Raw genomic sequence first — 13,417 nt, forward strand, 5'->3', positions numbered from 1 at the left:
TCTCAGTCTGTCTATCCTGAATAACTCCCAGCAGTCGCGAGGCTAGAGCTGCCGCAACCTTACCCATCAACAGTCACCTTCTCAGCTCAGCTCCTCCAGGCCCACATGACTGGCGGAGCAGAGCGTGGTGGGCAGTGGATGTTCAGGCATAGCGGGGAGCAGTGGGAAATCAGCTGGGCCCTCCGAGTGGATGATTCCATCCTTCAGGTGGTGGAGGTCCTCCAGTTTCTGGGATGACTTCCCACAGTACATTCATTTAGCTAATACTTATCCAGTGCCTGCTGTGTGCTACTGTTTCCCCTGTGAACAAAACCAAATCCCTGCCCTCAAGAAGGTGACATCCTAGTGGGCATGATAAACAATAAACGCAGAAGCAAATATAGGTCAGGGTGCATGAGTACTGTCCATTCTGAAGCGCACAAGTTGAGGTCAGCATAGGGAATGAAGTGTGCCCTTTTGGACAGAATGTACACTAGCATTGGACTGATTTCATAGTTGCAGAGGGGGACACAGAGTGGAAAGAACTTCATGGGTGGAAGGGGTAAGGCAGTGTTGGCAGTAGAATTCTCAAGTAAATTAAAAAGTAGGGGTCTTCTGTTTGATGGGGGTGCATGGTATTTATCAAGGAGATGTGAGCCTAGGGGACTTCCGTAAGTGGGTGGCTTCCTGTGTATACTGTGCCGCTTCATATGCAGCCCAGGGAGGGCTGGCTCATTCCCCCAAGCAGGGGCCTCTCCTCGGAGTACCTGCCCAGGCAGCCAGCGTGGGTCAGCTGGGGAGCGGGAGCAGGCAGATGCAGCTTGGTCCATAGTTACCTGGTGCCCTCAAGGCTTTCCTTCCGTGGATGCTTCGTTTCCCCCTGGACAGAGGCGAGGGCGTGAATGGCTGGGCAGGTTCTCAGTGGTGCAGGCATTGCTCTCCAGACTGAACACTCACCACCAGGGGCCCCTTGTGTTGGCTGTGGTCTTGGCTAGATGAGGCCGTAGGGTAGCTGAGCTGTGGCACCATGCTTCCATTCCCACAAACAGGTCTATTTTTTTTTTATAAGTATATTCTTTTTTTTAATTAATTTATTTTTTTAATATTTATTTTTGGCTGTGTTGGGTCTTCGTTTCTGTGCTAGGGCTTTCTCTAGTTGCGGCAAGCGGGGGCCACTCATCGTCGCGGTGCGCGGGCCTCTCACTATGGCGGCCTCTCTTGTTGCGGAGCACAGGCTCCAGATGCGCAGGCTCAGTAGTTGTGGCTCACGGGCCTAGTTGCTCTGCGGCATGTGGGATCTCTCCGGACCAGGGCTCGAACCCGTGTCCCCTGCATTGGCAGGCAGATTCTCAACCACTGTGCCCACCAGGGAAGCCCAAGAGGTCTATTTTTGAAGGTTCTGGTCAGGAGTCACAAATGCTCTCTTACCCTGGGAAGGGCACACAGAAGGAGAAAGAGGCCTGTCCTGAAAGCAGGAACAGCCAAATCAGTCCTGCTGTCAGAGGTCTGACCGATGAGTCAGTTCGGTTTCTCTTAAAAGTTGTTTACTCAGAGGATTTGGCACATTTGGGTGACCCGAGAGCGTCGGGAAATAATACCCAAGGGCTTTGTAGCTTTCCCTCTCCGGTGTTAATTCATCCCCCTGTAGCCGTCATGCAAGGAGGTGGAACTTGGTAGACTATAGGCCATCACCTCCGCTCCCTGATGGGGCCAGTGGATTACAATGTCTACTACAACTTGGGGGGCTCCTGGGGGGCGGACATCATTCCTATGTAAAGAGGCCCGGAAGCCTCACATAACTCCCACACTGGGTTTCAAAGTTGCACAGGGGGACTAGCTGCCTTCCAGTTCGCCAGCCAAGCAGGAGACAAGAAGTGGCCTCCCCCACTAACTGTGTGCTCCTTGCATGCATTGACAGCGGCATCTGTGGCAGAAAGCTGAGCTGCCGCCTGTACTTGCTTGTGAACATCGGGTCATCACAGCAATGGCATCGTGAGGGTTAGTGCAGCCACAGAGGCAGTGGTGGGATGGAGGACAGTTACTAGCATTGTGTCCTGGGGGAGCAGTGCTGGAATCAGACACTGGGCAGGCACGCAGTGATGACATCTCAGCAGAGTGGGTGCCACGGGACAGAGCCGAAGGAAGGCAAGTTATGGAGCAGGCGGCTTGGGCAGTACCGCATCGTAAGAAGGGCTTGGGCTCTGGAGCCAAGGATGCCTTGGTTTGATACCTCCATCCTTATCTCGGGCAAGTATTTGAAGCTTTCTGTGCCTCTGTTTCTTGGTGTCCAAAACAGGGATAGTAATAATAGCTACCTCAGAGGGTCATGAGGGCCTTTATAGATGTTATGTCATTAAGCTCACAACAGCCTACGAGGTAGGTTCTATTTCCCCCATTTTCCATTGGGGGGGCGGGGGGTGGGCAGGCAACAGGGGCTCAGGAAGTTGAAGCACTCTCACCAGTAGTCATGCCTCTAATGATTGTCAGAACCAGAATTCGAACTTGATTCCGAAGTCCAGATTATCTCTGGGAAGTGGGTGCTTTGAGCATTTCCATTGTCCTTGCCGGCGGGGAGCATTGCGTTCACGTTTCTCACGGCCCATCGCGAGGTTTCCCCCATGTCTCCGGCTGCCTGCAGCGGGGTCTGCAGGATTTCAGGGCAGCTGGTCTTTGCTCTGCACTCAAAGGCTCCCTGTTCTCTACAGGTTGATTCACAACCCTGACTGCTCAGTAGAGCTTGCCAAAAACAAAAAACAAGGCACAGACCCAGTCCAGACCAATAAAATCAGAATCTCGGGGGTGGTGCCTGGGCTCAGTATTTTTCAAAAGCTCTCAGTGCTTCACGTGCAGGCAGGGTGAGAACTACCCCTCCGTAGCTCCTTCAGTGAGCTCATCCACTCATGCCCCAGTTGCCACTGGAAACAGGAAAAATTCTCAGCTCAGCCTAGATCTTTCTCTGGAGTTCTAGACTTTTACTTGCCTACCGGGTATCTCCCCTGTGGCCCACAGGCAGCTGATCAGAACCGAATCGGTAATCTTCTCTCTCAGACTTGCTCCTCTTCCTGCCCTTCTTATTTCAGGGAATGGCGCTAGAATTTAGGACATCGCCAAAGCCAGAAAGCTGGCGGGCATCCTTGACCTCTTTCTCCCCCTTCCATCACACCTGCATGCAATCTGTCTACCTGCTAAAACGCCGTCTTCTCTCACCTCCCGGCTGAAGCAGGCCTCATCGTGGACCTGCCAGTAGGTCTCCCTGCCTCTAGTCTCTTTCTCGACTTCCTTCAATGTCTCCTCCACCTTTAAGGCACACAGAGTCCTTCGTGATGTGCCCCTGCCATCTCTCCACCTGGCTGTCCCACCCGCCTCACCACACCCTGTGCTCCCTTCCAGTCTGTTTGCAGCTCTTGGAAAGTACCTGGGTCTCTTTGGTCTCTTGCCTTTGCACGCACGGCTCCCTAGGGGGAAATGGCCTTAACATTCTACCTTTACCTGATCAGCTCTAAGGCATCTCAAAACTCATCCCAGTGGTCCCCTCCTCTGAGACAGCCTTGTTACATTCCAGCTCTGTGTGCCCAGAGCACCTCGTGCTTACTTTGATCACAGCTGTCTTAAAAGTCCACTGTAACTATCACTTCACTGTAATTCCTATACACCTAGGAGCTCCTTGAAGCAGGGACCATATCTTTTTTTTCTCTTTATTCTCAGCACGTAGTAGAGACTTAAAAATATTTGTGGATGGAACAGTGTTTATTCCAGAATTTCTATATAGGAAGGGCTTAGGGGTAACAGTCTGATTGGAAGAAGGACCTAGGGGATTTACCCTGAAACCACATTTTCAATGAACATTTAATGTTGTTTCTGTCTAGTATTTGAAGTTACAAATCTTGAAAAATAATGATTTCTGAAAATTATTTTATTCATACTTTACACAAGATTGAGAAAAATATCAGTTTTCCACATTTAAGAATATTGTTTTAATTGGGGTGACTTGGGTGGTGGAAAATAAAGATTTGGGGACCACTGAAGCATTCTCATCCCTGCACCCCCAAGCCCTTTGGAAGGAAGAGAGGGAGAGGGGTGCAAGGAGGAGCAGACTAAAGGATGGACCATGAACTGCTTTGAATTATAATAGTTGCTTGTGTTTTTTTGTTGGCAATAATGTGCTAGGAGCAGATGCTTTAGCAGTAGACACAATCAGATGCCTTCTGACCATCCCATTACTACCCTTCCCATGACCTATAGTCTGTTTTCACAAGTTGAATAAATTATCAACATTTTCCTTTTAAGAAAAGCATTAACTCATTTTTCTCTCTTTTAGATATTAGTATCGCCTATAAATAAGTAAAATTAGATTTTATTGACCATATACAAAAGTGTTGTGGCTAATTAATAGTATTCAGTACAGATTTCTGAAGCATCAGTCATCACTGAAGATCCACATGATGCTGTTCTCTCTTCGGTAGTTACCTTGTTTTTGGAGTTTTGGAAGCGGCGCCAGGCAGAACTTGAGTACGAATGGGACACTGTCGAGTTACAGCAGGAAGAACAACCCCGGCCAGAATATGAGGCACGGTGTACTCATGTGGTGATAAATGAGATCACTCAGGTAAAGAGTATGTTATCTAGATGCAATTCAGTCTATTTATTGCAGGGGTTCTCAACCTTGACTGCACATTGGAATCACGGAGTAGGGGCAGGCGCTTAAAAAATATTGACGCCCGTCTTCTGTTGCTATATACTCTGATGGTACTCAGTGGCCTGGGGTGCATTCTGGCACAGGATTTTTTTTTTTTAAAGCTGCTCTGGTGATTTTTAATGTACAGTGAAAGTGAAGGAGCACTGCTAAGAACAGTAGGCACAGGAGATAAATGTGGCCCCTTCTTTCATAATAACAAAAATGAAAAAAAAAACCTCTTACATAAATGTATAAGAAAAGGTGCGTTGATTTGTGTCCTTTCATAGTACCAATAAAAATTAGACTCTATGACATAGATGTAGAAGGAAAGACACGTTGGTTTTCATAGTTGATTCTCAGTTTTTCACATGGTCCTTCATTATTACAGCCACCTTTTCATCGTAGACTAGTTCCTTTGTCTTGCACTACGCCTCGGTCACTGCTCCCCCTTCTGGTTGGTATGTGCACAGAGTAGGGTGACTCTTATCCTAAAATCGGAGAAAGGATGGAGGAAGAAGGGAAACATCTGTTGAGGCCAAACTATATTCAGGCCCTGTGCTAATCATTTTATCTAATTGGAAAGGTAAATTTGCTGCTGTTACTGCTGCTGCAGAATTAAAAAATAAAACTATATAATCTCTTTGTATAAGCATTCCAAAGCCAGTGAAAGACAATTTTTTTCAATCATCTGCATTATTGCCTCTTGCCATCAACACAGAAAATCTGGAGCTAATTGTACTTGTAGTCATCAGCATAAGGACAGTAGGTTTTGAATATGAATAACTCTTGGAAAGAAAATGCTTTTATCAAAAGCATCTGAAAATGTCTCCAACCATAGACTTTATAAATTAACTCACAGATTTACAGAATGTTGGCAGTAAAAGGGTCTGGAGGGAGCAGTTCAACCTCCTCATTTTATAAATGGAAAAAAATGAGGTTCAGTTACCCAACAGAAAATGACATTTGTCTTTTACAGTGTAACAAGTTTTAAATAATCCCCATTATGAATAGTTCCCATTGTTTACGACGAAAGATGGGGGTCAAAGCATGTGTTGGTGAAAGGTTGTACATAACGGAAGCTGAAACTTAGACAAAATCGGATGTTCATAACGTTTTTGAATACTGAAAAACAAAAGCTTATGTTATTGGCAACATACAAAACATACTGAAGAAAAGACATTTTGGAAATTTAAATCTGTCCATTTTAAATTTAAAATTGCCAACTAATAAGTTAAATTTCCATTGTAACATTGCTTGTTAAAAAATTGAAGATGAAGGTTCATTTCTCCTTATCGTTCTTCCTCATTTTACCTTGATTGAGAACACGTCCTCAATGTCTAGAGAGGCCAGCGGTGTGGTGGTGAGGCCTTGGGAACAAAACTGTCTGAATTCGTATCTGAACATAGCAAGTTACTAGCTGAGTGATCTTGGACAACTTGTTAAGTTCTCTGTGCCATAGTTTCCCCAGCTGTAACACAGGAATAAGAAAGTTGCTTCCTCATATGATTGTGGTAAGGATTGATTGAGTTAATGGATAGAACCTACTTAGAATAGCACCTGGCACAGAGTAAATGCCATGTACCTGTTTGCAGCTATAATCACACTGTTGATTTCATTTCTAGAAAAATCTACATATATTCATATAAACTATAAAATGGACACTCTAAAAATTCATAGTTATACCTAATTAATACATAAAGCTCAACCAGAACACACACATTGGCTCCCTAGTACTTGCAGACATCTGTGAAACTTTCTGTCCTGCACAGACTCTGGGTTATCACTGCAGTCACTTCTAAAATCTAAGACAAGCTCAGGAATGGTATTGTCAGATACCCAGACTCCTGAGCTCAGATCATGGCAGATAAACAGTTTGTTATTCACATTTGCATTTTCAAAAACTATTATTAAAATGAACACTAAACATGTTTTGTTGTGTGTATGTCTGAAATTGTTAACAAGCAAACATGCAATTATGAGTAAGGAGGCTGTGTCTGAAAACTAATTTTTAAAAAAAATTAAGCCTAGGATTCAGTGACCAGTTAGGAGAAAAATCATTTCATTGGAGGAATCCCTTGATTGACTAAACTTCTTTTTCTTTTTCTTTTTTTAATTAGGAAGAAGAGCGTATTCCCTTTACCACCTGGGGAAAGTGTATACGTATAACCCTCTGTGCCAGTGCTGTCTTTTTCTGGGTAAGAATCTGCCACAGATTTTTCTAGTATCTAATTTTAAATGTTGAGAAAACTGAAAGTCGAGCTGGAAACTATGTAGCTTCATAGAGAAGATTGTTTCCAGAGAACAACTCAGCCACCACATGGAGCAACTCTCAAGGTTTCACAATATCTTCTGCTACCCGTGGCTCTTCCAGCTCCTTTCACCTCATTTGTTTAAATCAGATCTGTGGTTCAGGATTTTCAAGTTTCTAATGAAGAGACCAGACGGGAGGCATCAAGAATTCTAAAATTCTCCAAGAGTAACAACTAATATAAAATGTCTAGGAATAGCCTTAACAAAAAGATAATAGGAACTATAAAAAAAAAACATAAAAACTACTGAAGGACATGAAAGAGGCCTTAAACAAATGATTCTAGATAAAAAGACAATGTTTCTAAAATATCAGAACTTATGAAATTAGTTTTGGGTTTATTATTAATAAAGTCATATTAGTAATATAATAATAAGTAATATAATGAGAGTTTTATTAGCTCAAGAACAGCCAGCTTAGAGAACAGGACATGAAGCCCAGATATGGGCTCACTAATAATTTAATATATGAAAAGGAAGGCATTACAAATCAGAGAGATAAGTAAAGATTATTCAATAAAGGGTAATGGAACACTTGTTAGCTATTTGGGAAAAAAAGATTGAAATCATGCTATGAACCACATACTGTGATAAATTCCAGAAATATTAAAAAACATTTTAAAAAGTAATACCATAAAAAACTAGAAATAAATATTGATGAATATACAATCTCTAGATGTGGAAGAAGTTTCAGAGGAAAGTATTTAAAGATTTCCATACATCAAAAGCGTCCTAAGTTTAAACAAAACACCAGAGGAAATATTTGTTAACAAATAGGGCAAAGGGCTAATTCCTTCAATACGTAAATACTTCAGAGCACTTCTGAGACAACACCAAAAATCTCAGGAGCTAAGAAGGCAGAGAAGATGAATACACATTCAGAAAGGGAAAAAATATCGTGGCAAATGTCAAACCTCAGTGGTAATTAAATAAGTGCACATTAAAGTGAAATACAATTTTTCACCTGTCAAGTGATAAGACTCTGTGTTTGTAAGGCTTAAGTGCCATAGTACTCTCATACGTATGCTATTGGATTTTTACACTGCTCCAGCCTTCTTAGAAAGCAGTTTGGCAGTACATGTCAAAGTCAAAAATATTCATATGCTTTAATCCACTAATTCAGCTTTTAAAAACTTTTAATCAGGAAGTATTTCAAAGTGGCAAGTAAAAGTCAGACATATATATATATATATATACACATATATAATATGTGTCTCCATGGTAGTAGTAATAATGTATTTTTAAATTTGGGTGGGAGGTATGTGGACATTCATTTTACTGCAAAGTTTTATAGCTCACATATATTATGAAATTTATAAGTATTTTAACATTTTATTCAAACCCTCTTCAATGAAGAAAAAATAAAACCAAAAAAAAAAAAACAATGGCAAGTAAAAGTCAGACATATATATATATACACATATATAATACATAAATAATATTTTTGTTTATATATAAATGTTATATAAATATTGATTATATATATTATATATATATAAAACCTCAGCCAAAATGTCCTCCTTCCAACCCTTCATACAGTAGAATATTGTGCAGCCATGAAAAAGTATGTCCATGAAAATATTTTATGACATGTAAAAATGTCATGATTTTGATAGGCTTAAGAATAAAATTAATATGTAAAATATTTTATATGAAAACAACGCATAGTTCTGAATGAATTACACCTACGTATAGATACATTTTTTTTTCTATTTTTATTTTTTATTCTTCATTTTGATAGTTGGAGTCTTTCAATTGTAGGTGACAGAAAATCAATCTCCAATTGGTTTAAACAACAACCAAAAAATGGGGTTGGGTGAGATTTCTTGGTTCCTGTAACTGAAAATCTCATATCTGAGGTATGACTTCAGTCAAGAATAGATACTGTAGCCCAGATGATGTCAAGGCTGGTTTTGTTCTGTCTTCACTCTGTGTCCAGTGGTGTCCCAGCATGGTGATTCTAGGCATCCCTCATGGGTGCAAGATGGCTGCAGCTTTCCAGATCTCACATCACATCCAAGCCAAGAAAGGTCTCCTTTAGCAGCAACCCCTGTTGACAGAGGAAGCTCGTCTTTCATGGGCACTAGCACATATCTCCTCACATCTTGGTGGCTCTTAATAGGTTATTTGCCAATCCTTGAATCAGGTGCTGAGGCCAATAGGATGAGACACCTGTTTGTGTCAAACCAATTGGGATCTACATCTGGAGCCCTGGAGAGGGTTGGGCAGTCGAGCCCAAACCACTAGACTAAAAACAGAAGGGAGATTATTTACTCTAAAGCAAAATCTAGGTCCTCTTCTAAGACAGGGTACAGATCCAGTGCAGCAAAAGCAACCAGTGTCCACTAGCAGGTACTTTCAGATTTTCTCTAATGAGCGTATATTAAAGTTATGATCAGAAAAGAGGATATGTAAGCAACTTGAGGAAGGAGAATGAAAAGTTTTCCTGTTTCCTAAGAAATATTGAACCCATTAAGTGCTCTCAAGAAAAATGGAAACACGTCAAGTTTGTAAAAGTTCTGAAATGAATTAGAATTCATTTCATAAGCCATGTAGGGGGCAGTGCCATATAAAGGTTTGTGTATCTTTGGACTCTGAGTATCTCAGTTCTCTCGCTTACTAGTTGCTTAATTTGGGACAAATAGCTTCATCTCTATGTGGCTCTATTTCCTCATCTGTAAAAAGAGAATACTACCTACCTCACAGGATGGTTGTGAGGATTTAAAAAATATATGTGTGCTGAAGCAATAGTAAGCATTAAAGAATCTTACATATTATAATTACTTAATATGTCATTTAAAAAATTACTAGCAGAGTTTTAAAATATATATATACTATCAATATTTAAATGGCCTGTATGGGTTATGCTGAGAGGAAGACTTGATATACCTTCTCTGATACATTTTTCTCAACCTTAATTAATTTTCACATCTAATCACACACACACACACACACACACAGTGTTATTCCTTTCACAAGTATGAAGGCTTAACTGTGAAGAAAAGGAGATAATGAGATTAAAGGAGGAAATATAATACTTTCTCTACAAACTGATAGCTTAAAAAGTAAGAAAGTCATCTTTTTAACACTTTGGTCACCATAATCATAGCTAATGTTTAGATAGTACTTTTCATGTGCCAGGGCTTAATGCCCTAATTGTTTTTACCTGTAGTAACTCATTGAAGCCTCACAATAATCCTATAAATCAGTGGCTTTTATTATCCCCTCATTATATGGGTGAGGAAATTGAAACCCCCAAAGGCTAAGTAATTTGCACAAGGTCCCCCCAGCTAGTGGTGGAGCTGGGATTCGAACGCGGGAGTCCGGCCATGCTTGTGGATCACTCCCTCTACTGCCCTCCACAGGTGGAAACCAGCCTCCCTCTGTGACTGTAAACACACGACGTGATTGCTTGGTACTGAAATTCATATTCTTTATAGCTTTCTCTATCACGGCAGTCATCACGAGCCATCGGAGACATTGAGTACATGCTTCTGGAATGTGTCCAAGAAGGTAGATGTAAGGAAAGCAGTTTAAAAATGGGACCTTTGATGTACCTTGTTCAGTGGCCAGAGAAAACCCGCCTAGCAAGGAAGTGAAACCCTACCAACCACACGCAGATTATGTTTCAGACCACCCCCACTGACCTTGGGTCTATGCAGTCAAAACTACAATGGACTAGGAAAATGAATCCTGTGCAAGTGCAGGTATAAATAACTGCCAGTTTAAGATCTCAAGATCCAAGTGTGAAAAGCGTGTGAAGCGTTTATCATCAGAGACCTGCCTGCTGCCATTTCCAATAGTGACCTTGGGGCATCTCTGCAGCTTCACTGGTCCTGTTCAGAATCTCCTCAGCTACGGGAACGAAGACAACAGCCAGCACCTGCTGACCCCTGACTCAGTAATAGGTTCTCTGTTGGAAGGAAACATATCCTCTTAATGGATTACAAATGAGCAAAACCCACTCATTCATAACCTAAATAATTCCATAATTATTATTCTACAAAGGAATGTTTTCACTGGTTCTGCTATCACAGACTTTTTTCTTCTACCAGAACATGCTACCAGTTACTCCATTTTTACCCCATCTGAAGATATTCTCTCTCTCTCTCTCTCTCTCTCCCCCCCTCCCCCTCTCCCTCTTTTTATTAGGCCTTCTTTTTTAGAGCAGTTTTGGGTTTACAGAAAAATTCACAGGAAGTACAGAGTTCCCACAGACCTCCTCATTCCCTGCTCACAGCTGCTCCTGCTATTAACATCTTCCATTAGTGGGTGCACCAACTCTTTTGACTGCCATCATTTCTTCTCCTTTCTTTGAAATTTAACGTGCCTGATTTTCACCTCTCTTGTGGCATTTATATGAGATTTACATCACTTCACAATGCATGTTGTCCATTTGGGCATGGGGCCAATTTTTAAGTGTAAAAGTGTAATTATTTGTGAGTCTCACGCTGCTGTGTTTATTGTGTTTTCAGATCCTTTTGATCATTGCTTCAGTTATCGGGATCATTGTCTACAGGCTCTCAGTGTTCATTGTATTTTCTGCAAAACTTCCCAAAAACCTTAATGGAACAGACCCAATCCAGAAGTATCTGACTCCACAGATGGCCACGTCCATCACCGCTTCCCTCATCAGCTTTATCATCATCATGATCCTGAACACCATATATGAGAAAGTGGCAATCATGATTACTAACTTTGGTAAGGTCCTGCTATATATATAGCGTGATTTCTAAGCCATCTTTAGAATCAGGTAAAAATAGAGACTGTATGTTTTAGGCATTTCAATTCCAGTATGTTACAATTTTTAGAAAATTTCAAGTGTAAACATATTTTCTCTAGCCTGTACGAGAAATGAATTATCTCTAGCTTTGCATTGGTAAGAGGGACAAAGCAAAGACAATCATTATAATGCCCAAGCTCTGTGTAAACAGATCAGTGCTGAATAATATTTTCAGTTACATTAGATCATGTACCCTATTGTTGAAAGTAAATGGTCTCTTTATTGCAAACAAGTGGAAGAGGGTCATGGTTCCAGTGGCAGATCTGCTTGCTCCCGCATTGCTGAGAGGACAAGCAATCACAGTGTTATGTGTCTTCCTCCCACGCTGTTCATATTAATATAGCTCCACACTCATCAGCTCTGGCTTTTATAATAAAGGTTTCTTCTCTCTGGCTTGTATCCCAGGCAGCTGCTTAGTAGCCAAAGTTAAGTGCTTCCCACACGCTGCATTTGGCTGGGTCGTTCTCCAAATGGTCACCTTTGGAGTGGTCATCTTCTGAAAATGATAAGACCGATTTAAATTCTAAACTAGAAGGATGACCCGTTTTGTCTTCCCCAAATGCTTCTAGCAAGTTGCCCCGTGTTTTGTTTGTTTTCTTCAACAGGCCTACCTTATTGCCGTTCAGGAAGACAAGAGAATATCATTTAGCAGGCTGTTCAACTTTAATTTTCTGTCTTACATTGAAAGAAGACAGTTCTTGCCTATTTGATATCATTGTGCTTATAAATTTTAAGGAACAGTTGACTGTTTTCTGCCTTGTGGGATATTGTGTTCATGGGGGAGAGACTCTTACAACAATGTGTAAACTTGGAATTAACATAGTAGCGATATTAAGAAATTCAAAACAGCTGAAGTGGAAACTGTGAATTGTTTTTTTTTTAATCATGTTAACTCATGTATCAGTGTCTTTGATTACCGTCTCAAAGCTGTTCACAATTTTAAAATCTTAACATTTCTTTTAACTACAGAACTCCCAAGGACCCAGACTGATTATGAGAACAGCCTAACCATGAAGATGTTCTTATTCCAGTTTGTCAACTACTACTCTTCGTGTTTCTACATCGCATTCTTTAAGGGCAAATTTGTGGGTTATCCAGGAGACCCAGTTTATTGGCTCGGAAAATATAGAAATGAAGAGGTGTGAATGTAGAATTGTGTTCTCTTGACAATTTAAGCTGTTCCATGTTTTCTCTCACTTGCCCAATGAAGAGTTTCTTCATTGTACATTCCTTAGATTTTTTTTTTAGCCTAAACAAGAATATCAGAAAAAATAAAATTAATGACTTTTTCATGTTAGACCCATCTAAAATTTAAATAGGACTTTCTTTTTAATATTTCAGTGTGACCCAGGTGGCTGTCTCCTTGAGCTGACAACGCAGTTGATAATCATCATGGGAGGAAAAGCGATCTGGAATAACATACAAGAGGTGTTGCTTCCGTGAGTACCGAGTCATGTGATCTTAGGGATAGAACGGCCCACCCATCCAAGTCGTTTCCCTGCATGTCTAGCTGCATGCAGCCACTTCTAAAATGGAGTAGACCCTCTGCTTATTAAAGGTCTCTGGATAAGATGATCCAACCAACAGTGTACATGTATCCAGTGTTTAAGAATTATATTTTAAAACATCCTTCTTTAGATTTAACAAAAATCCCCATCTGCTGTAGTTTTTGC

General features: G+C 41.2%; 1 protein-coding gene across 2 annotated transcripts in view; it reads left to right on the forward strand.

Moving 5' to 3' along the window:
• The window catches only part of ANO6 (anoctamin 6), a 210,420-nt gene that overhangs the window by 167,175 nt on the left and 29,828 nt on the right, over positions 1-13,417 (forward strand). For both annotated transcript variants that reach the window (XM_036865316.1, XM_036865317.1), the window contains 5 exons: positions 4,443-4,585; positions 6,772-6,849; positions 11,437-11,662; positions 12,714-12,883; positions 13,086-13,183. In XM_036865316.1, coding sequence (XP_036721211.1) covers positions 4,443-4,585; positions 6,772-6,849; positions 11,437-11,662; positions 12,714-12,883; positions 13,086-13,183 — 715 coding nt within the window. The remainder of the gene's footprint in view (positions 1-4,442; positions 4,586-6,771; positions 6,850-11,436; positions 11,663-12,713; positions 12,884-13,085; positions 13,184-13,417) is intronic.

This window comes from Balaenoptera musculus, chromosome 10 (genome assembly GCF_009873245.2).
Source record: "Balaenoptera musculus isolate JJ_BM4_2016_0621 chromosome 10, mBalMus1.pri.v3, whole genome shotgun sequence".
NCBI lineage: Eukaryota > Metazoa > Chordata > Mammalia > Artiodactyla > Balaenopteridae > Balaenoptera > Balaenoptera musculus.